We start from the raw sequence: 26,191 nt of genomic DNA on the forward strand, positions 1-26,191 counted from the left end.
ACATTCCTTTTCTAAAAAACAAGGTCTTAACCATATCAATAGGGTAAATGGTTTTTGAGCAATAAGTTACTAATTGACAAAGTAGGAAAACGCCAAAAATGATCTGGGTCCGAAAGGAATAATCACACGATTTTGCTCGTATAGGTACAAGGAAACAAATGATTTGTAAATTACGAGGGCTTCGATTCAAGTTCTATTGATCATTTCAATAATCTTCAAGATAAATCAATAAATAATAGCTGCCAGAAAAAAAACAGACATTTGAAAAAAAAAACATGAAAAAGAACGATGTTTTTTATTGAAAAAAAACTTCACAGAAAAAAACCGTTTTTTTACAACACTATATATATATATATATATATATATATATATATATATATATATATATATATATATATATATATATAATATATATAAATCTGAGGTGAAGATATACAATCCCCCTTGCCCCCAGGGAGCAATTGTCATTTGTGCATATCAACCGGCAGGGGTGCCAATCTTCAAGTCGCTCTCCTGACAGGTTGATGATCTTAAGTTGTCACTTTTCTAATAAGGCTATGACATTCAGTAATAAAATATTTACAATGTTTACAAACATTGTACAGAAATGTTTGCAATTTTCACCCCCAAGGCCCCCCAAGGATTGTTATTTACAGAAATATCGATGGCTACTGATTTCAGTATGACGATCTTGCACTCTTATCCAGGTTAATTGTTGAGGCAGAGGGGAGAACAGAGTTCTGTGATTTGATCTAACTGGAAGGCAGTTTCGAAAAAGTTTCTAAAATAATATAAAGCTCAGAGTAGTTAAGGCATGATTTGCGAGATTGTCTTTGAAGCAGCTATGTTGTGGAAATTTTAAAGATTCTTTCGATCTAGTCAGTTTTATAACTGTGAAATACGCAGTTCGTATATTTTATATTCTTTGGTCTCTTTTTTTATATCTAGATTCTTTGTTATCTAGAACAAATCTAGGTTGTTATGTTATCTAGTACAAATCTCTGTTCTAGAGAGCATAATACAGATTAAATGAAAGAATAAATAAAATGTTAGCCGGATACTGGGTGATTGAACGTTAGTGTGTATGTTTGTGTGTGTGTTATCTGTTTTGTGAGAGCGTAAGTTCCTCTTACGATTTTTCTCATATCCGGGAAAGTGCATGCTGAATGAGTTTGTTTTACTCCTGTTCATTCACAAACCTCACAAATGTTAAGACAGATTAACTTAGCGAAAGAAAGGCTAATATTTGCCATACAAATATTAGCTAATTAAATACAAAAGCCACAAATCTTGTCTTAACTGATGTTACGAAGTTGACGCCCTCAGGATGTTTATTATAATAAGCAAGAAGTGGTGGTATTTGTATTCAAATGTCCTTGTGATTCGCGCCATTTCGAGAATCGTATTTTTAAATTAAGTTTGCAGTTTTACTGTTTTGTAAATTTTATAAACCAAGTAAAACTAAGATTTTACCTACTTTTGCATTCTCAGATTTCCGGTTTCGGTTCCGGGAGTGGATGTAAATTTCCCTTTTTGTCATTTTCAAAAAGAGATCCGTAGTTGAAACACTGCTGTTTTATTTTCCCCTTGTTCACTTTTCTCATTTTTCGTGCTTAGTTATTTTGTAGTGGTCAAGCATGCCTTTTTAGGCCGCAAAATCCAGAAGCATGAGTTAACATAACAAAGATATATTGTCGCCCTAAGTAAAAGCATAGTTTTATGAATAACTAACAACTTCTGACCAGTGCTTAATACAGTTACTTATTAAAACAAATAAGTGTTAGTTTGGACAACTTAACGTTGTCTTCATTAGATATAGTATTTTCTTTCTGATCGTTTGTAATTACCACACTTACTTGTTAATAGGTTGATTTTGACTTTTCTATAATAAGATCAGCTAAGCACAGATAATACTGCCGTTGACTGATGAAAGCAGAAGCTTTACAGATGCGCCGCATGATGTTGCTACTGTCGGTAGCGAATGTTACAGTTCCCGTTTTATTCCTCTTCGTTACCATGGCGATCGCCATGTTTTTTTCTAAACAAATGCATTAAGCGATAGGAATACTATGAAGTATACTGTTAATAAGAGAACATAGTTAATAATAATTTTAGAATATTTTGAGGACAAAGTAAAGTTGGCAGGAAAAGTCAGATTAAGAAAATGGGTTCTTATTTAGAAAATTTACATGTGAAATCTAGTCATTGACGAAATAACATATAAGAAACCTTTTTCTACAGGGGCTACATCTCCATGTAATCTAATAAGATTGAAATTCTATAAATAATGTGTGCGCTATTACCACGTAATGCACAATGAACAAAAGCAACTATATGCAATGTAAAACCTTTAAGGCAAAGATTAATGAGCTGTCGGCACAATGAATATAGAATAAATATACGATTTGTGTACAAGGAAAAAAATTGCCTACTTTCAAAATAATGTTAATTATATTGGCACATTTAAATATTTTACGCCCACCCTTTAAAATACGAGTGCATAGTTATAGTGGCTACGAAATAAAGAAAATAACAATCAATAAATAAAATAAAAGAACACGAATAGTGATGAGCAAATGCAAGACCAAGACCAAGACCGGAGTGGTCTTGGTCTTGCACATCCAGTCTTGGTCTTGCTTGCAAGAGTCTTGCAAGTCTTGCTTTTAACAAATTTTATGCTTTTCAAAGGCAAATTATACTCTGGATATAAGAGAATAAATTCTATAATGCGCCAATAGTAACGGGAATACAACGTATGTTCCTAAATATAATATAGTTTACCTTCTTGTAAGTATGATGACAGTATACAACATAGGCGACGACCTTTAATTTTCTTCAATGGATGCCCACGCTTCATTACTTATAAGACAAATCACAACATTTCGAATCTTTTCATATTTTTTTAACAGATCCAACACTCCACTGGTTCCCAAACTGGGGAGGCTACCCCTGAGACGCATAAAAGAGAATCAAGACGGAACAGATTACTGAAATACCATGAATCACAAAATTATTTTTACACTCTAAAGGCGTCAGATTTTTTCTTTTCAACCACGATTAGCTAATCTTTGTATTGAAAAAACTTGTAATTGTTTTATTGATTCCAATATGTACTCTATGGGACAGACACATGGACATTACGCAAAAGCGAGAGAAAATGGAGGCTTTACGAATGAGAAGGTATTAGAAATAGTAGAAGTAGGGGAGAAAAGAAGAATTTTTAGATGTAATTAAGAGGAGGAAGAGGAACTGGTTGGGACATTGGCTGAGGAGGAACTGTATTATGAGGGACGTGCTAGAGGGTATGATGGAAAGAAAGAGAGGGAGAGGAGAGGTGAAGGAGACAGTATTTGGAGGAAGATATTAAAACAGAAAATTGCTACCGTCAAGACGAAGAGACTAGCTGAATGCCACTGTACATTGAAGCTTTTCAGTTCCAGCAAGTAACCTGCCAATAATGGCAGAATAGCTATGATGATAATGAAATTTTTAGAAATATTCACAAAAAAAAAAAAATAAATAAATAAATAAAAATAAATAAATTAATTAATTAATAATGATTATTAATCAAACCTGTTAATATTTTAGAATAATTTGAGTGAGACCTGAAAACGACTCAACTGTATATCTTTTGTGTAAACTCAATTTATATAAATACTTTTGACCTATATTGGAAATACAAAATAACGGCATCAAACTCAAAGTTATTTGAAGTAATTGTACAAAATCACTCTCACTTGTGAATATGGGTTATTTATTGTTGTATAATGCTATATCGCTCAATCCTCGATGTACCGTATACCTTATTAGGCTAAATGTTATACTGATAAACAATTATTCAACGTATAAGATCCGACCATGAAGTCAAAGTTGCGATCAGATGCACTAAGTTTTTGTCAATGTCAAGAAAGTTATTTCGATATTAAGCACAATTCGATATGAGCACACAAACATTTCCAACGGATGCTTAAGCCTCGGAGCCAAGGCCATACCCATGTAGTCGGCACCTGTGTTGTACGGAATTACTGATGTTTAATACTACATTTCTCTATAGTTTTGGAAGAAGAAGAACACGAACATGTTTTGAAATGAAACAAAATATCTAGTTTCAAGTCCCACGATTATGCACCGAGGATAAGTGAGACGGTGATAATGAGAAATAAATAAAATGGTGGAATGAAGGAAGTGGGATGAAACGGGAAAAACTCGAGATAACCCACGTGCACGGCGTTTCTCCACCAAAAAAGCTTACATGGCGCAATCTGGGATCGAACCAGGGACCCCGTACACAAGGGGCAAACGCTCTACCACTGACCCGCTGCGGCCATAACATGTTTTAGTTTACTTTTTGCTTATCCTCTTCTTATGGACACAACTATTCTTCGTATGATTTCCCAAAATCCAATCATGGACTGCAGGAAATGAATCAAATGATGACCAAAGTAAATTAGACACTGAAGTTCTTATACGTTGTAACAATTCATATTATGGTCTCGGTCATCTTCTAAACGCAGGAATGCATCGTAATTCAGCACCAATGATAAATTTCTTTGTGTGCAAGAAGCTTTGATTAGAATGACACCTGTGTAGCTTGAAAACGAGTAATAACTACAGAAAACGGGAACAACCGATTCGAAAAAAAAAAATACATACTGGGCCTATATACTAGAGGAGCAGATCTACACACATGGATAGCATTGCTACTGGGAACATATTTACTCTAGTGAAATTTTTACTGAAGCCAAAAAAATTCAAGTGAAAGGTGTAATTATTTTTTCTCTTCCTTTTTACATCTATATAAAAAAGTAGGTAGTATCGGTACTTGTGCAAGACTCTTGCGCAAGAGTCTTGGTCTTGCACCCCTTGATCTTGGTCTTGCATCGGGATTCTTGGTCTTGCAAAAACTGCAAGACCAAGACTCTTGCGCTCATCACTAGACACGAAGGTTGTAACGATATGCGTTCTGAGAATTTTCAATCTGGACCAATTTCTGATCGGTTAATATGCATCAAATCTTTCCTCATATTTCCTACTTACGGTACCTTAAACATCTATATTGACAGTACAAGAAAATCCAATTATGAGTGGTTCAGCAGAAGTTTTAAATTCTTTTTCTGTAGACCTACACGTTTGGAATGTAATGTGTAATACTGATGGTACTAAATAAAAATTTTCCAGAATTATTTAAATTTAATATCCCATAATAAATAAGCTAAGCATATTTTGACGCATAACATAACCTCCAAATGTATAAATCCCAAAATCTACGATACCAGGGGAAACATTTCAGTTTCGTCGCCTGACATATTTTAACATATTTACCTAATTGCTTGCGTTTTCTGTTTTTTCGTAGTTTTTCATTGGATTAAAAAAAAACATATACAAGTGTTTTTACTCTGTTTGAAATACGGAAGTTAACACGTCACTGTTTTCGCTTTGTACTTAGGTTCCTAAGCCATGTTGTTTAGAAAATAAAACTACAAATACCATGGCAACCACACGGTTGTGACGTCACACTATTTTGTCTATAGAGATGCTAAAATCACAGTTGAGATGGAATTGTTACCATTGCTTATCCTTACAACAATTGATAATTATGTACGTTCAAAAATTTCCTGTTAACTTAGGATTGAGAGCATATTTAAACTGCAGGTTTTGTAACTTTGCATTCCTTAAAAGACTGGATTCTTTAGAGCGGAGTTTAACCTGAAGGATCGCGAGGGGGAGAGGAAAATAGAAATGTAATTAGGATCTAGTGCGAAAAATATATTTTTAAATATTATTTTGAAATTTCTTATTTTTTTATACATATTTTTATTTCCATACTTATTATCAAACTGATATTACTATATATACTTACACATTATATATATATATATATATATATATATATATATATATATATATATATATATATATATATAAAGTGATAAGCAACAATAATCGAAATTTATTACAAATTGAAAATCATTACGGTTGTCACTGGGAAGAGGGTATGATAACTGGGGACCGTGAAATGTAATAGGCTGAGAAACCCTGCTTTAAAGAATAGGTAGTTACTGATAGAAGCCAGTACTGGGGAACGCCCAAGGCGCCGATCCTGGGGGGCGGAGGGGAGCCCGGACCCCCCAAAGCTCATGTGGACCTCCACATTGTATTTATGAATATATAATATTTGGCATAATTTGAATTCAGTTTGTCTTATAATCCTCATATGCCCTCCCCCCAAAGTTACAGAGAAATCGCACGCCTTTGGTATTGAATACATTGCTTGCCATTAAAAATATAGTACCAACAGGGAGACATTGTAGGAAGTTCAGATTTGCCGAATATTGTAGCATGAAAGGATAAACAGTTGATTAGCTCGACAGCGCTGTCAAACAGTGAAGGAACCGGGCATGCCATCTAGTGACAGTAAGCTGAAGCCAGCCAGAGAACCACAGTAGATAATGGTTATTGTAACATGAGTGTGTGCGTACGGTCAAAAGATACCGCGTCATCGAATACACAGTTCTTCCAGCTGGTTTCGACCTTATAATATCGCGAATGTGGTTTATTTTTCCGCGACATATTTGACGAAATGCGGCCATAGTAGAAGTCCCATAAACTCAATGGCTCCACGAAAGCACTACGCCGAATCCCAACGACCGCGTCATACCATGGACCATGAGCACAGACGATTTGTGTATATGGTTCTGGCAGATCGAACATTTACATACCACACAGTGGTGCAAGTTCTGGAAACTTGTACAACACCCAGTATCCCCACGAATAGTTCTACGTCATCTGGAGAACGGGATATATTTTTAGTGCGTCAATTGCTGCGGCTTGCGTTGACCGCATAACATAGCTATAGGAGACTACTACGATCGTATCGCGAACGTTGCATATGGAGAGACGAATGTCAGGAAACCCTCGTTTCAGAGGAGTGCCGTGTCTGTCTGCACCATAATGATGGGCATATCCGTATCTGGCGGTATCGTGACATTAAGCTGGGCGATGCCTACATTGGTCTCGCTGCGTGGTCCGTCACCCGTGTTCTGTGGGGTGGCATTGGATTCCGTTCCCGTTCGTATCTCGTACGCATTGACTGACATTTGGCCAGCCAACAATAAATTGACGAAGTTCTGGACCATATTTTGGTCCTTTTAGTGCAGGTCCTGCCGGAGAGTATATCTCAGCAGGATAATGCGGGGCTTCATGTTGCATGTACTGTCTTACGCTTCCTGGTTGGACACACTGTTCCTCTGCTTCGTTGACCGGCGCGTTCCCCGGGTATCGCTCCGACTATACTCAAAACGAATCTCCTAGAAGAGTGAGTGTTGTAATTGAAGATAGAGCTAAAACTGTTTGGTATATAATAATAATAATAATTTAAACCAATAACAGTAGCGAAGTGCAAGACGCATACACACTTTAAAAACATGTTAACATTGCTAGTGAAAAGCAAATAGGCATTCCATCTCTAGATTTCATTGTCCGTAACAATAGCTCGGAATAAATGACTTGATTTTAATACAATTTTCGGGTCGTACACAGAATTGCCTCTACGTCAATAGGCTGTAAATAATAACTTAGTTCCGTCCTCACTATGTGGTTAGTATACACGCCTTTGAGGCGGGAGACCCGAATTCGATTCCCGGTGGTAGGTCATGTGGTTCGGTTCCCACATTAAGCTGTAGATCAACTCTCATATAGCCTCCCAACTAAAATCCAACCGACCAATATTAACTGAATGTAAGCCTATAGCCTTTGTAAACGCACATCAAAAGTTAAACGTGTGTTAAAAATAACACTCAAAATATCCCCCATTTCGTACTTACAGTATTAGATAATCATCTTCACTTACTTTTATATTTTATTTGATGATAATACTGATAACTGCGGTAGTATATGAATTTATGGATGATTTATAGGGAAAACCAAGCAATCGAAATACTTCCGAGCCACGTTTATTACGCCTATCGATCTGTTGGGCAGTCTCAAGCTTTCATCCAATTCGTGGCGCCATCAAGTTTCCGCGTTTTGCATTATCATATCAATGTGCACTTCCTGAATGACACAAAACTTTTAAGGTTTGTGGTTTATCTTGCTTGCCTTGCCTTCTCTTCCTAAAAAATGTTTTGAAATATGAATAACGTCAGATAAGAGTCCATTCCGTACGTTACTTCCGCCTAAAAGTTCTGAAAAGTTGTAACAAAAATAAGAATTTCTTCACTGCTGTTTCCCTGCAAGGTATTTTCCTGATGTTTCGAAAAGCTTCGTATTTCGTTAGTGACGAAACGCTCTGTTTTGTCTGAGAGCAGAAGCTCAAACTCTTCTAATTTTTTTTCCCACAAAATGCTTTCATTATTTTTCTTGTATTATGGCATTGTTGTTTTTTCAACCTTTTTCGTGTTTCTTAAAGTATTATTTTAAAACTTTAAGTAGTTGGTGAACTTGTCAAATCAATCTTTGTAAATAAAAAGAAAGAAAGAAATACAGTTTTGTTAAAAAAATCCTAGCCATCTATATCTCTGATCAGTCGTGTAGGTTATATCTGTCTACAAAATTTAATATGCTCCATGAAGCTTTCGTCGGTTAAGCTGCATTACGCATCTGTCGTTTACATTGAACTATGGTGCCATTAAAAACAAACAAACAAAAACTAGATTCGTAATGAAAATTAATGGCCCATGTTAAATCGGATCTCTTAATCCATTCTAGCTCCATCTACTCATCTACTTTTGCTTCCTCTCAATCCTACAATGTTATTAGCGTTTAACGGGGGAAAAAATCCAACCACGAAATATATACCAATCGATAGAGCTCATTAAGTTTAACCAAACTAACTAACTTGTAAACATAAAAATTTTGCTGATTGACCCCATCCTGTACGAACATCTCTTATAGACGAACGTATGTTAGATGCTGTAGGCAATGAACCAAGTACGAGTACGAGGGAACTTGGCCGTGAAATGCATGTTTCTTTGTCTGTGTGGTTTCCGTTCATGAAAATGTCGTGCATCTTATTCCACTTGCAAAGAGTACAAAGACTGACGGAAGCAGATTTCCAACCACATGAAGCATTATGCCAGTATTTATTCAACATATCACTCCATCATGCTGTTTCAGGCATCATTACTGTTCACTGACGAGGCCACGTTTGGAAGGAATGGTATCAATATAAATAACACATACACGTAGGTAGATGCACATCCTCATGATACGGTTATCTTTTATCAGCAACACCAATTTGGACTCGAATGTATGATGTAGTATTGTCCATGATCAACTGATCGGCCCATGCATGCTATCCCGAAGACTGAATGGAGCACAGTATTTGATCTTCTTGCAAGATACACTGTCCAAATTATTGAAAAATGTTTCTCTATCGATTCGCTGCAACATGTGGTGTATGCATGATGGAGCTCGTGCACACTTCAATGTGAATGTTTGCCGGTGGTTGAACAGCAGCTTCCCAAGACGTTGGATCGGGCGTGACGGTCAAGTCAATTGGCCTGCCCGGTCTCCGGACCTGGATCCTCTGGATTTTTTATCTGTAGCGACACTTGGTTTAAAGAGACAAATTTTGCCGATAGATGTCACTACAGTCTTCGTATCTCTCATGTGTCTTTTACCTTTCACGAAAATTCAGAATTTCTCTTCAAACTAGACCTCAAATTTTTAGAGAACGAACTTCATAACTTATCGTAGGCAACAATCCGTACCAAGTTTTTATTTAGAATTTTCTTCATTGTTGAAATAGTTGTATATTGTTAAAGATTTGGATATTCAATTTCAACAATTAAGCCATTCCAAGAATGAAGAAAATTCTAAATAAAAAATCGGCACGTATTGTTGCCTCCGATAGGTTACGAAGTTCCCTCTCTAAAAATTTGTAGTTTGCAATGTAAGAGAAACCTGTGAATTTTCGTGAAAGGTAAAAAAATACATGAGAGAGATACGAAGACTGTAGTGACACGTATCAGTAAAACTTGTCTCTTTAAACCAACCTTAAAAGTGTAGTGTATGTTACTCCTGTCAACGATGTTAACGACTTAGGGTATCCATAACGCCTGTGCTACTGTTCGCTGTGACCTAGGTATCCACAAACGGGTTCGTCAATCCGTGATCCGGCGTTGTCATGAATGCATTGCTGTCTATGGCAGACACTTCAAACATCTCCTGTAATGTGTCCAACGAACGTATGATGGTCTCTCTACACGCCGATATCTACCGCTTTGAACATACTGCTCTCCTGCTTTCGGCCCTCGCTAACTGCCAATATGACCAATATGTCATATGTTCATCCTTGTTTGCTTATTTAGGTGTCAGGAATCACCTCTCGACATTTTTACATTAAGTTACATCCTGTACAGTAAACGTATTCGCGCAAAAAATGACTTAAAATATGTGCATGATCGCTTTCATTAAATTTCATTCGGTTCAGTATATTGCTTTGAGTTTTTGAAAACTGCATATGAAGGAAATCTCAAGTAAACTAGTGCCTTTGGCAACCTAGCCATGTGGCTGATGTCATTTGTAAACAAGGAAATTAGTTTTGCAACTTTGCCGCATGCATAGGTAAATCAAACAAATAGTAATTCTTTTTGTACTAGATCTTCGATATAAGTATATACCAACTGCACTTCACGTAGCACCAAGATCGCCTCGTATCCACTGGAAGTTCACCGAAAAAACAAGTAGAATAAAATTGTGGCTTTACAGCACTTGAAGGGTTATGGTCATCAAGACGGCTTTCAATTTGGTGATTTGTGGTGAATACATCGGCTCCCCATTATCATTATTTTTGGCTTTCTAGATTGAAGTACGCTGTCTTTTAATTGAAGTTGTTTCCCAAGTGCCTCACGATAGAACAAGAAAAGCATGGAAATGCTACCTATTCGGGACACGTGATTGAGTATTCACGAGTCCAACTAAAACTAGTATAGTTTCTAAGTTTTAATGTCAAACTAACCTAATGTAAGTGCTTGGGCCACGTACATGGAATGCACTCTCAACATTCTAGCCTTCCACCTCAGGTTTGTTCAAATACTCATTTTGCCGTTATGTGTGAATGCCTGAGCCGTAATTGAACGAAGGTGTAACGAAAATAAATAAATAAATAAATACCTCCCCGCCGTGAATGTAACGCATTCATCTGTTTGATAGGTAGTCACCTTACCGCAGTTTCAGAGGTATTTGTTTTCAGTTTCGAAAATTCTGTCTCCATACCCGAATCCTATCTGAGACTGTGTGTGGTAACCCGGTTACGCTAGACGAAAAACAGACTCTGTTAAAGAGGATCACGAAATGTAGCTACATTTATGAATGAATAGGCTTGCGTTTAGTTTATTGAGATGCTAACTGCACATTTCATTGAGCTCCATGTGAAGGAAGTGCTTGTAATTAAGTGTTGAACTAATTGATTCAATTGATCATTATTGTATGACAGCTCGGGAAAACGGGAGCTGTGGATGAGATAAATGATGCTGTTAACGATCGAGATGAAGGTTAATTAATTAACTCATTTCCGTTCTCTAATAGAATATGGTTTAACGTCTTCCCGAAAAAGAAGATATATCACTTATATCCAAACTGGCTGCGAGAATATTATGATTTTTCATGTAAACCGTATAAACAAAAGTGTATATTGTAGCTGGTAGTGTAGCGTATGGTAATGATTCATGAAAAATGTCATCAACTTAGTTTTCTTTCCAGGTTCTGTAAAAAGAGAAGTAAAATAGGAATTTAGAGTAGTGCGTGACCTTGATCTGTGATGATGAGTTTTAGAAGATGCTCATGTCTGAGAAAATTTGTCTTATCGCCAATGCGGCATCTTTGTTCCCAAGGAAGCTATTTCTTAGCATGCTATGGTTCACAATACAGTAACTCACGACCGTATGTAGAGCAAATAGAAAGTAGAATTGTTCAGTAACTCCAGTTCACGTTAAGAATAGACAATAAACACACCTTTAAAGTATCTGCGTTTGAAGGTGGTTTTACGTTTAAAAAAATATACTGATAAATTTTAATTATTGATTTTCGGTGTTACGTTCCAAATTGTGCGTTTTAGGCTAAAGGCGGCGATATAAAATCAAGGATGATGATGAAATGAGTAATGAAAGGATATGTCATGCTTTTAGCGGGCAAACATGTCTCGCCTTGTCTTAGATAGCAGCCTAATGATTTTAAAATGTCATTTCCAACTGGTCCATGGGGGGCACGGTGACTCAATGGTAGAGCACTTATCCCTGCTGCGTGGGGTCCCTGGTTCGATCCCTTATATAGTTTGTGGGGGACAACATTGTGTTCGTAGGTTTTCTCGGGATATTAAGTTTCCTTTCACATTCTCATTCCACCAATTGTTCTATTATTCACTTGCCTTAATCATAATCCTCTTTAGCTTAAAGAGCATAAACGTGAGACATAAAACTGAAATATTTATTTCATTTCCAACTAATCCATATATGACGTAGGAGCGAGCTTTTACAATTCAAGAGAAAGGGAACAGGTTGAGCGAAAAAAAAAAAGAAAATGGGGAACGAAGTCGGTAGAATAGAATAAAAGAAGTGTTGGCAGTGTTCAATTAGTCATGAATCGACAGTAGTGTTATATGAATCCATCGACTACGCCCAGTTTTCCTGTCACCACTGTCATATATCAACTATACGTTTGCTACTTTCTCTTTGCTTTCTGAGTGGTTTACTCCTACTGAGAATCCGAGCACCAAACTACGACGTGACAGAGCATCCAGTTGGAAATGACTGTTCGACCAGCCGGCATGAGCTGCTTAAGAAATCCTGTGATTTAAATATTTAAAAACTGTTGTGCTTCAAAGACAATGAAAACAATTACTTGCATTTTTCTTCTTCTTAAGTTGACACTAGTTTCTGAAATTCTTGAATAAATAAAATCGAAGATACGTTCTTATCTGTTCAATACTAAGGATTATCAATTCAAACAATCTGCTGACAATGTTAATTCATAACTGATAAAATGTTAGTGAGTTATTCATTTGAAAAAAAAAAAGGAAAATTCATGATATAATAATAGGATAATACAAGTGTTGAGTTTGATAAAGTCAATACAGTGTAAATAGATAAGATGTTTTCGTGGCTTTCAAGTAAACAGTACGACTTCTGTGAAAGGAAAAATAAAAGGGAAAAAACAACGATGACTTCTGCATAATTTATATTTAGTATTTGTAAAACCAGTCTTCCCTTTTGTTTCATTATGTTTATATTCTCAAATTTATTCTCAAATTTTAATAATTAAACAATCGGTCAGCAGTTAAAGTAGTATGGGCGTCAGTGTTAGAAGAAATCAAAGCATGGATAGTACATGAATTAAATAAATAAATAAATAAGTAAAATAGATAAACTCTTCCAACAGAATAAAAAATATGAAATGCATCAGATTGGTAAAGAGCGACATATCTTTTAACACCATAAAAATTAGTTTTTCTTTATTTTCTCAAAAATCACGCATGAGAATTGATCTGAGAACATTTTGTTTAATTCGATGTGATTTATCGATTGATGTTATGTCTTACCTTTCGACAATATTATAGTTCAAACAAAAAATTAAAGTTTCTATCAGTTCATCAGTTTCGTGTTAATAGGTAGCGTGATTACCCTACAATATATATTTTTAAGTGTACAAAATAAGAAACATTTTTATCAATGTTCTCGAAGACTACCCATGAGGATTTACACTCACCCATATTATGTGTACACGGGTTGCAGATAGGGTTGCCAGATTTGTAAAAATCAGAAAGGAGGACATTTTGACTTAGTCACTAAAGAAATAAAAGGAGAAAAAAAAAACTTTTACCGAAACCTAAGTTTGCTTCCAGATTATATCAAATAGCACATTTCAAAGAAGAAAAACAATATAGAAGTTAATACATTATCAAAGTAAACTAATACAAAAAGTATAACTACAAAATGATGACTCACTAGCAGACAGCAATACTAATGATACTTTTTTGTCCGTTTGAGCTGTTTCTGTCAATGATTTATCACTTAAGAACCTATTATACATTGTTGCACACAAACATGTTTCAGAATCACCATCACTACTATAATTCATAAGATTTGAAGTTCAGCCTTCACAGTATCAACACTAACTCTGTTTCTAATATTCGTCCAAATTAATTTCATTCTTGAGAATATTCTGTCACATTCTGCATTACAATTCGATATGGAGAAAATATAAGATGCTACGAGTTTCAAATTCCTCAAGTTTGTAGGAGATGACAACTCCGTAAAAATTCGTGCATACTTTTCTTCATCAGATACAAGTTCCTGAAGATTTCCAGACGAAATTATTTCCTTCATTAAACAATATTCCTCATAGAATTCATCCATGTTAAGATCATCAATTTTTAGCTTTCTAACAGCAGACAGCAAGGAGTCAAATGAAGGAATTTGGTTCGTTAAGTCATTGTACTAATAACTTATTTATTCTACCTCCATTCTGGCAACCTTGAAACTTTGACTTGTTTTATAAATTAGTCTTCAAACTCGGAATGGAGGACAAAAGCACGTCCGGTTTGAGTACAAAGCCGGACATCGGTTTTTATGTCCAAAAACCGGACGTCTGGCAACCCTAGTTGCGGATGATATGGCATTTATTGCGGAATCTGAAGAGAAAATCGATAAGATGTTAGAAAACTTGAGGAAGAGCTGTGAAGAATATGAGATTAAAATAAATGTTAGAAAGACAAAAGCCACGGTGATTGGAACGAAGGGGTGTGTGTCAAATATAGAAGTAGGAGGAGAGAAAATAGAACAAATGCGTAGTTTTGGATACTTGAGTAGTAGTATTAGCAATTATATGAAGTGTGAATGTGAAATAAATAAAAACAAGGATAGGAATGACGAAAGAAGCCTTTAGGACGAAGAAAAGACTATTTTCTGGGACTTTGAATAAAGAGTTGAGAAAAAGACTCATAAAACGCTTCGTGTGGAGTGTTGTTCTGTATGGGTCTAAAACATGAACATCGCAAAAATGATGGAAAACGACTGGAAACATGGAGAGAATTATTTGGGTCGACCGGAAACCGTATGAGAGGATGTTAAAAATGATGGAGAAGAAAAGAACATTTTTAGATATTATTAAGGAGATGAAGAGAAACTGGCTGGGACATTGGCCAAGAAGGAACTGTACCATAAGGGACATGTTAGAGGGTATGGCGGTAAGAAAGAGAGGGAGGGGAAGAGGAAACTCCAGTTAATGAACGATATCAAAAGAAAAATCGTACGTGAAAACCAAGAGGTTCACGGAAGACCGTGGAGCATGTAAGCTTCTCAGCTGCAGTAAGTGACCTGCCAGTAATGGCAGAATACCTATGATGATGATGATGATGATGATGCCCATATTTTGTTCAGCTCAGTGAAATCTATCCATTATTAAATGTTTCATCTTCGGACTTTTTTCGTCGTTAAATATTAGTAATATTGTTGAATATCCATTACTAACCTTAGTTTGCTTTAGTTTAATAGATATGGGATTTTCCTTTGCTTTCAAACGCAGCAAATAGAAGCCTTAAGCTCCATTTTGGAGGCCATGGTGGCTCAGTGGTAGAGCGTTCACCTCTGGTGCTTGGGGTCCCGGGTTCAAACCCTGCTCCCGCCAAGTGAACTTTGTGGTGGACAAACACCGCCTGCATGGTTTTTCTCGGGGTTCTCCCACTTTCTTCATTCAACCATTTCATTCATCCTCTCATCATCACAGTCTCCTTTAGCCTAACCGACATATGCGTGGGACGTAAAACTCTAAAATTTTATTTCATTTTGTCACTATGCAGAAAATACACTTGGTGTTACTGTAGAATCCGATTTCATCATTAATTTGTCACGTGAATCAGAATTAAAATGAAATATTTCTGCAGTACAATTCAAAAATTAGAATAGTATTTTTTAAAAGAAATCACTTAAAAAATGTAATTTCTGTTATACACAACGTAGAAACTTTTGTGATCGGTTATCAGAAGAAATAATATGTATACGAGTATACTCATAATATAAGTAAATTCACTGACTGATTCACTCATGAACACACCTCAGAAACTACCAGACGTAACACCTAAAATTTTTGAATAAATGTTGTGTCACCCTAGACTGTAAATAATGCATAATAGGTAAAAACTACATGTTCTAAGGGTGGGGGATTAGGGCTTAAATGATTTTGATGTTAATTAGATCTCCAAAACTTTAAGGCAGAGAACCCTGAAATTCTGTATAAATGTTCTCGTTGCACCCCAGGCAATAAGTAAGACAAAGTTTCGGGAATTGCTTATCCTTAGGGGGAGTGAGGTAGACCAAATAGTTATTTTGTTGTATATGTGATCTTAACTTGCATTCAATATCGAAGATGAAGAGAAATGGGATGCAAGAAGGGGAAGAGATGAAGAATACTGTCCACGGTGTTTCGCGAATGTATACGCTAGTATTCCATATAACGACCCGTTTCGTTAGAGAAGCTTTCTCTCTAAGATGCCACCTCTCAGGTAGTAGACTGTCATTCTTCGAGGGCACTGTTTATGTATTTATAGTTATATTTTTAATATATGCAATAATGCATTTTAAAGTATGTGCTTTTGAACTACAAGTAATCAAAACAGTTGATATTATGGAATTCTAATTATTTACATTACAAAATTTTAATTTCTACGTACATTTTTATGCATTTTTCTACTTTTGAGAGAAATATGCAACCATTTATAAAAAATCGAATTAATATAATCAAATGTTGCATGTTCTTAAAACATGTCCGTAACTGTTAGGAGTATATGTGCCACTGCTAGAAGTGTATTGTTACTAGTGTATTAGAAGAAAACACTATTTGATATTTGAGAGGCCCCATCACGGCGAAATTAAAATACCGCTAATTTTATAGTAATTGTGTGATATCATCAAATAGATAATCGAAGAGTGGAACAAGAGATCGCTAGACTATATTATTTTACATGTGATACCGTTATCACGACTCCCTTATCTGCTTTCGATTCCCAGCCATTTAGAAAATCAGTATTTATTTTCGCGTTTTTAAATGGCTGCAAACAGAAAGCTACTAAAAAACATCAAGCAACACTTTTCCAGTACTGAAACAAATCCGCTTCAATTTACCCATCAGTTTGCAACACTGAAAAAGATTCAGATTTTGTTATTTAATCTTAAATTATCCTACTGAGGTTTAAGCTTACAAGTAAACTTTCTAGTTACTCTGTAACAAAAATGTGTGCAAAAATAACAAAATGAACACTTTTTTTGCTAGTATTTATTTTTTCCGATATATACCTCTACTCCAATATTCCTCTCATCAGAATAAATTTAAGTTGTGTGAGTAATGACAGCCAATTCTCCCATCGATCCCAGAAACCACCAAAATGGGTACAGTCATTACTCACATAATTTTCATTTACTCTTCGTACCCAAGGAAAGTGGTAAGTTCGGCAGTAACCACAAGAACCTAATAGCTTCTTAATACACTGTTACGACGCAGCAAACGTGAATATGTACACGTGGTATGATTCTGGCTGCTGACATTAGGCAGCGGTTTCTAGACTATTGCCACATTGCTACTTTCGCAAAAAAAGCGAGATGGACTACACACAGAGCTGATAACGGCTGTATCTTAGTACGTATTCACGTTTGCAAAAACTTGAGAGAAACGTTTTTTAAAAAATAAACTGTAAACTTATACAAATGAGTTCATACGTGTTATAGAATTTTCTTTGTAATGTTGTGGGCTACTGCCGGTAGTCAACAAAATACATCACTGGATGAAAGTATTCGGAGTCAGACAGGGAGATGAAGAATATTTATAGCAACAAAATAATCACATCCTTCGCATACAGAATAGACCAGTCATTCTCTTGGTTCATGAAAAACATATTACCCAACACTTCTGATATGGATTAAATAATATTTGATCCAAGTTGTGTTATCCTCCAAGTGCTTCTGAACTCTAATTTGCTGATCAATGCACACATTTGATTTTTTTTTTTATTATTTATTTATTTAGACGGACAACCATTTTTAAATACAGTTTAATTTAAAATTATTTTCATAGTAACAAAGCAGAAGTTTTGTGAGTTGCCCATTATCCAACCGATAGGGATCATATATTTGTTTGGTAGGATATCTAAATTTGAATATACTTATCGTTAAGTCATTCATTAGTTGCTTTCTACACTTTACTACAGAAGTCGTTAGAGCCAGATACACTGTAATACTAATTAAGTAAAATCTTATTAATGCCATCTTTGGTGCAATATTATTCTGCTACAGTTGTAATGGATACATGGAATAACTGTAATGTCAGGGTGAACGTAATTACACTTCTTAGAACGTATCATTATTTCCTGAAAGTTTATAATCTTGACTTGAAGGTAATAGATACGAAGTAAAGTTCGCTGTGCTAATGGTTAGAAAAACAAAATTATGAAGCAACAATTACCAGCACGCAGATGGTTTTATTAGCTGCGGATGCTGTTGTGACATGGGAACACTGAAAGGCATGCAGGAACTAGGATCCAATTATAACGAATTGCAGCTCACCAACAGGAAGTTGGGTACTCATGGAAGGAAAATGCAAGCTACTGTAGATCATTATCACTTTATGGTTTAGAGTAAAGTCTGCGAAGTGTGCAATTAATGAGTTCGCAGACTGAAGGGAGAAATTTTGTATATTCATAATCATATAAAGGAGTAACAGTAGGATCTCGTTTTGTAAATGTATTAAACGTAAATACAGTTCGTATCAAACAGCTGTTTCTTATTACGCAATCTTTTTGGTTACCTCCCTGTTCTCTTACGTACGTTTGTGAGTTATTTCACATCTGCTTTTCTTACTCAGTGTGCTGTTCACATTAACTGCTTGTCTCCTGTTACGATAGCTCAATTTTCATAAGGAACTGTTCCTGCATTTGTTTCGAAGAGCAAATGGAATTATGGTTGCGGTAAATCTCCGAGCCTTTCGTGCGATATTTTCTGATTGAGTCTGGAAAGCCTTGGGTCCCCAACATTTTTTTTTTTTTTAATGAAGGTACGGATTAGAAGAATTGAAGTGGATATAGAATTGCTGGGCTTTACACCTTCTAATTTCCATGTCCATAAAAAAAAAGTATTATGTAAGTTCCTCCCTCTCTTTCTTTCTTTCTCTCATTTGGAAATAAAAATGTCCAGTTTTATATAATTTCCAGTTTATATAAGCAGTTTCCTGACATTTGTGTGGCTCAAAATGTAGAAACTGTTTTAGCCACACTTATCTGTTCGCTTATTCTATTTCCCTATTACATTTATCATTATCTTCGGAGAAGAGACTTATAATTTTATTTTTTCATCCATTGTGATCATTTGTGTGTTGAGTGTTGAATATTCGTGTCAGCCGCCAAGTTGTTTGCACCCACTATAATTTGTAATAGTAATAGTATTTCTGGCAGAATCAAGGTTCCAAGATCACGAGGTGTTTGTTTAGGCCGACAGAATTAATATATATAGAGGCCCTGTTCAAGGTGTGCAAGACACAAGGCTTTCGAACTGCATATTATTAATCTTGTGAAAAATATAGATATGATACTTCATCTAGTGATGTGAGGTGGAAAATTTTCCGAGTTAAAAAGTGAAAGATCGTTTAAAGAATCTGAAAATTTTCATAGGTCAGACAATTTTCAGTACTATGTAGAAACAAGTTAAACAATTTTTCATGAATCGAAATATTTTCTGTTTAATATGGAAAAATTGAACTTTTTATGAGTCGGAAAATTTTCATCATTTTGAAGCAAAAAGTAAAAAAAACTTTTTGTGAATAGGAAAGTTTTATTGCTCTGTACAAACAAGTGAAAGGAATTTTCATAGATCGGAAAATTTTCATCACGATGTAGAAACAAGTAGAAAAAACTTTTCATAATCCGGACAATTTAGGATATTATGTATAGTGATGTTTGGTGGAAAATTTTCCACTATGTTTAACTGCACATTGAGCTACAAAATTGAATTTCTGTAGAGGAAAGTTAGCAACCAATTATAATTTTCCAATTAACTTTCGGGAACCAAAATAGTTTCTAATATTTCAAGTTGGGAAGTAAAATTTTACACTGTTTCTCTGTCTCATCGGAAAATTTTATGAATACAGAGGAACTGTTACTTGATCACTGGTATTTGTTAACAACAGAAAATTTTCCGGAAAAATATAGAAGAAAATTTTCCACCTCACATCACGGCTAAACAACGATGTAGGTTTAAGTGGAATATGTTTTTATAAATCGGAAAATTTTCCGTTTCAAAATTTTCCGAAAAATGTTTATTACTGTACAGGACAGACAATTTTTCGATTCATGAAAAATTGTTTCACTTGGTCCTACATAGTACTGAAAATTGTGTGAGCCATGAAAATTTTCAGATTGTTTTAACGATCTTTCACTTTTTAACATTTCTATACATGATTTTAGTCAATTTTATGAATACTGAGGAATTGTTACTTGATCACTGATATTTAAAAACGGAAAATTTTCCGGAAGAATATAGAAGAAAATTTTCCACCTCACATCACGGCTTAACAACGATGTAGGAATAAGTGGAGTATGTTTTTATGAATCGGAAAATTTTCCGGAAAATTTTCATCACTGACTACATCATAATTTCATTGTTGAATTTAAAATTAGTAAAGCATCTTATAAATATTGTGGGTGTAAGATACAGTGTAACAAATATCGAAATCGTGAGTAAAACGCTCTTTGTTCAATAGTAGACTAAGTAATCTTTTTGTAGTATGAAATGAAATTGTTCAGTTTGACGTTCCACGTTTATGCCCTTTAGGCTAAGGGAGACGGATGATTAAGGCTAGTGAGTGATGATGGAAGAATTGGAGTGATAATGTGGAAGGAAGCGAGGGTATCCTGAGAAAACCCATGTACACAATGTTGTCCGTCACAAACTTACTTGACCGAGTATCGAACCAGATACCATGTACCAGGGATAGCGCTCTACCTCTGAGCCAGCTTGTCCCCAGCTCTTTTTGTAGTACCCAGAATCTTACGGCACGCGTGCACTTGATCTTCAGTAAGCAATTATGACAGTCGTTTCCATTTTTCTTAGATGGATAATAGACAGAATTGGCTCGATTACGGAAATAGTTTTCGTTAATACTTAAGAATACACTATAGAACAGAAAATCGAAATAGCTGAACGGGTAGTAAAACAGTGTGAAAGTACAGGACTGATGTTTCCAACTTCCATTTCTGTTGAACAATGACAGAAGCAGAAATGTGGGCTGTTGTCCTCAATTTGTAGATGAAATAAAATTTTTGACAAGACGTACGTCAGAAAAGATGTTTCTTTTTCCCTACTAAGACAAAATTTCGTTCTCATGAATAAATACAAAGTAATGTAAATACACGAATTTAGCTTTTCTAGCGCTGTTCAGGCTCTGTATAGTTTCTAAAGTATTGTAAAATGATTGCTTTTCTTATGATATATATATATATATATATATATATATATATATATATATATATATATATATATATATATATATATATATATATATATATATATCTTCCATCCGGGAGACAAGAAGATATCGAGAACTATTTGATCAATCATCACCAAATTTGGTCAGAATGTAGATCAAAAGTTAGGAACCGAGTTAGTTTTTCGAGCCGATACTCAAACCGAAAGTGGTAGAAATTAACCAATTCTGGTTTTAACGTTTATCGCTGTAGAGCAAAAACTATAAAAGATAGATAGATGCAGTTGTCTGCAATCGATTAAGCGTCCCAAAATACATTACGTCTCCATCCTTTACTCCTTTAAAACCGGAAGTGGTTGCAATTCCCTACAACTTTCGGTTTCAACATTTGTCTACATCAGCGTTTCCTAACCTTTTTCAACTTGCGGCACACTACAGATGTAACTTGAATTCTCGCGGCACACTCATATTTATTATTATTATTATTATTATTATTATTATTATTATTATTTGTAAATATATAATACCGTGGTAATTTTTCCTGTGATTACTGATATCCTTTTCACAGAGAAGAAAGCTCGATCACTTGTTTTCCTCCGTGGTAAATCATTATGCTTATTTTTCATTCTAATTTAAAAATAGAAAACAATTACAATGAAGTATAGCACTCAGGCTTTTAAAAATACGCTTTCTTTTTCGAAAACTGTATCCAAACTTTCATTAAGAAGGAACATCATTAAAGAACAAAGGAACAAATCTTTTGTACTTTTAAAACACAAATGTAGGTCATTTGTATCCATGTTTGCTTTGTCGAAAGGATTGAATGATATTTTAAAATTTCAAGTTCCGAAATAATCTGCAACAATAAAGAAGCAATAATCTGCGATAATAATGGTGATAACAACGATAACAAATACTTTTCTAACATTAAAAATGTACAGAATATTAACAGAGTATGAAACTTAAAATTGTAGATTCATAGTAGAGGTTCATAGTAATGTGAAACACATATATACATTTTTCCTCATAAATATAATGTGAGACTCAATGTCTTGCAATTTGATTGTAATAGAATTAATAATTTTGTCTCGATTTCTTCGCGGCACACCATCGGCCCATTCGCGGCACACCGGTTGGGAAACGCTGGTCTACATAGAATAAAAAAGATAGAGCTCGGTTTAAACGTTGATCGTTATAGAGTGAAAACTGTACCAGATAGGGAGAAGCGGTTTTCTGTAATCAATTAAGCGTTCTAAGAATATATTGCATCTCCACTTTAATCTCTCTACTAAAATGGGAAGTGGTATAAATTGGTATAAATATACTACTACTTCCGGTTTCAACAATTGAGAAAATGCCAATAAAAATTCTTCACGTGGTGTACAGGTGACATTGCTATTTATTTATTTTTAGTGTTTGGTTATGCAATTGTTTGTTTGTTCTTATTGTTATATTAGACTTGTGAGCCACAGTGGCTCAGTGGTAGAGTATTCACCTCTGGTGCGTGGCGTCCCTGCTTCGTAATGTGAAATGGGATTTGTGGTAAACAGACGTTGTGTGCATGGGGTTTCTCCTACTTTCTTCATAGCACCATTTCATTCATTTTCATCATCACAGTCTCCTTTAGCCTACAGGGCATCATTGTGGGACGTAAAACAAAGATATTATTTTATACAGGCTTTCCATAAGTATTTTTTTCTTTCTCTTCCAGGATTGGGAAGCTAGCTGAGTGTGACTGGCCCTGGCGATACACGACGACATAATGTCGGAGTCGACAGGGTCAGGTAGCACACATCCCGCCAACGTAGTGAAGGAGGGATGGCTCTTTAAGAGAGGTAAGTTAATCTGCTCTTTTCTCAAATATATCAATTATAAGAGCGTCAAGGTAGACAGCTGAGTTTTATAGAATAATTTCATGGTCAACAATATGTTCTAAGTATGTTGGACTTTTCCATTTTCTCCACTTTTATGGTATTTATTCTAACCGCATGGCTATTCGAGAATGCGTTTTTGATGCGTTACCACCCGCAGCAAACGCGACCTGGGGGCTACTCTGTAACTTTACATCGCTTAGTTATAAATCATACTATGAGCCAGTCAGGTTTTCAGGTCTTTTTTTTTTTTTTTTTTTTTGCCACGTCTATAATAGCAGAGTTCCAATACTCTGCACAAAACATCTTCCAAGCAGCTGTTTCTTGCTAAAATTCCTTTGCCTGGCAATCCGTCTTTCCTTTTTTTTCTTCCTTTAGAAATCTTTGTTCCGAAACGCATCAAATACGCTCCATCCGACGTTTTCTCCGGTTTTTATTGCTTTCGCGTTTGCAGCTCATTGTGATTAGCCATCCACATTTAAATACACCCTGTTTCAAAAAGAATATACGTATTTCGAATGCATATATTTATTAAACTTTAAGACATACGAATATGAAATTTTACACACACATTTACGAACCTCTCAAGTTCAAATTACAGTTCAAGGTTCAAATTACAGATGTTCAATATGTCCTCCATCAGCGACACGAACAATATCACATCAATACTCCAATACCTCCCGTACTCGGGCAAGCATGTCCTGCGTCAGTGATGTTATGGCAGTACTGATCCGGTTCTTCAACTCTTCCAGGATCTGTGTGAGTGGTGGTACATAAACGTTGTCTTTAACGAAACCCTACAGGAAGAAGTCACAGGGTGCTAAATCCGGTGACCGTGGAGGCCAGCTGAGACATGCTAAGTCGCCAGCTCCTTGACGACCAATCCAGCGGTTCTGTAGAGTTTCATTCAGATGTTCACGCACTTGGAGACTCTTGTGAGGGGGTGCCCCGTCTTGTTGGAAAATGAAGTTGTCTTCGTGCAGCCTCAGAAACAACCAGTTTTGTAATAGCGAGATACTGCTGACTGTTAACCGTGTTTCCATTAAAGAAGAATGAGCCGTAAACAGATGGTCGGGATATCGCACAAAACACATTGACTTTGGGCGAATCTCGTACATGTTCAGTGACTGCATGTGGGTTCTGTAGGTCCCAAATTAGAACATTTTTGTTTGTTTACCTGACCACTAACACGGAAAGTCGCTTCATCACTGAACACGATGCGTTGTGCAAAAGTGTTATCATTGTCAATAGCATCTAGAATCTCGTTACAAAATGTCACACGTTTGCGTTTGTCATCAGGACGCAGAGCTTGTAACAGCTGTAACTTGTACGGCTTCATAACCAACCGACGTCTCAAAACACGCCAAATTGTTGTTGTCGGCACTTGTAACTCCTGACTGGCACGACGAGTTCATTTTGAAGGACTACGTTATAAAGCAGTTTGAATTCGTGCAACATTTTCTTCAGGAACACGAGGGCGGCCTGGACTCTTTCCTTTACATATTGTGTATTCCATCAATAGATGTGCAGTTCGGCAAATTGTTTGAACTTCCCCTGCTGGATTTTACAACAGTATCCCTTCCTCCCTCCAACCCTCTTTTGACCGCATGTGCGGGGTTGCAATGTCTGATCACCTTGCTGCATGTTATTTACAAGTTCATTCGCTGAATTTTGCTCCCAGGGTCTCCACATCTTGTTACAATCGAATATAATATAGAGTATATATATAAGAAAACTATATATGTTGAACAGCAATCTTCTAAACACTGACTGAAAGGACAGCGGTTCGAACTGTGGCAACTAAGCACTCCACGTGGACCTGACGAGCGGTTGTCAAATGCAGGAAATGAGGGTTCTGGTTGGCCATTTAGTTATCGAGGGTGTTTTCCACAAGTTCTCGCGGACGATGACTTATTTATGGCACAAGCCCCCACACATAGAAGGCGGCATCCTTTATATACAAACTGCACATGTATTCATGGAATAGAGAATACACATCCTGTATCTACAAACTGTCGATACAATCTGCGAATGTTCCACCCATTCGGAGGATCAATTTGGTACCTCAACCTGAAACGTCTTTGCACTGTAATCACGGAATTGCACTTCGCAAACTCGAGAACACAAAATGATTTCTGCTGCGGAGTAGCCATTTTAAACATATGACGGATACTAAGCAAAACAGAAGACAACTGACATCTAGAGGCTATTAATATAGACTAGAGTATGTATTCGTTTTCCAATAGCCGAGCCGAGGCGCAGCGATCGATAGTTTGGACAAAATAATTCTTCGTAATACGTATATTCTTTTTGAAACAGGGTGTACATGGTCAGCTTATTCCAATCGTACGCATGAGCAATAGAAACCCTTTGCGAACGCTTTAAATAGCCGCCTACTTAAGGACGGAGTTTTGGCATTTGAAGGCGGCGCTTCGAATTCCCTTTAAGCATTGTTAGCATACAGGGTGGTCCGGAAGTGGGCGTACCCCCTTTAGTTTCAACTGAATAGTGTTAGTTATGGTAGAATGTCTATACACAGTTACTTTGAAGTCTTAAGAGTCATAAACATCGGTATGATCACCATTCATGTCGTAACACAGCTGAATTTTGTTCCAAATTCTTGTAGATGTTTTGCGGAGATACTTCGGAGTCGCGAGGGTGAAGGCGTGTTCCACAGCTGCTCGTAATTCCTGCGTTGTGTGATATCGAGTGTTTCTTACTTGTTACTTTATGAAACCCCCAATGCCAAGCAATGTTACCAAACAAATCTGGGTAAAACCTAAAACCGACAGAAAACACCACTTAGGGGTACGCCCACTTCCGGACCACCGACCGCCCTGTACTAAATATTCCCGGGG

The 26,191-nt window shown here is 36.0% G+C and overlaps 1 protein-coding gene across 4 annotated transcripts in view; it reads left to right on the forward strand.

Annotated features, from left to right (window-relative positions):
* Positions 1–26,191, forward strand: part of Akt (AKT serine/threonine protein kinase) — a 203,629-nt gene that overhangs the window by 77,078 nt on the left and 100,360 nt on the right. For all 4 annotated transcript variants that reach the window (XM_081771806.1, XM_081771804.1, XM_081771808.1 and 1 more), the window contains exon 3: positions 23,174–23,297. In XM_081771806.1, coding sequence (XP_081627932.1) covers positions 23,225–23,297 — 73 coding nt within the window. In that variant the 5' untranslated portion in view covers positions 23,174–23,224. The remainder of the gene's footprint in view (positions 1–23,173; positions 23,298–26,191) is intronic.

The sequence above is a fragment of the Thermobia domestica genome, chromosome 9, assembly GCF_964235325.1.
Source record: "Thermobia domestica chromosome 9, izTheDome1.hap1.1, whole genome shotgun sequence".
Lineage (NCBI taxonomy): Eukaryota > Metazoa > Arthropoda > Insecta > Zygentoma > Lepismatidae > Thermobia > Thermobia domestica.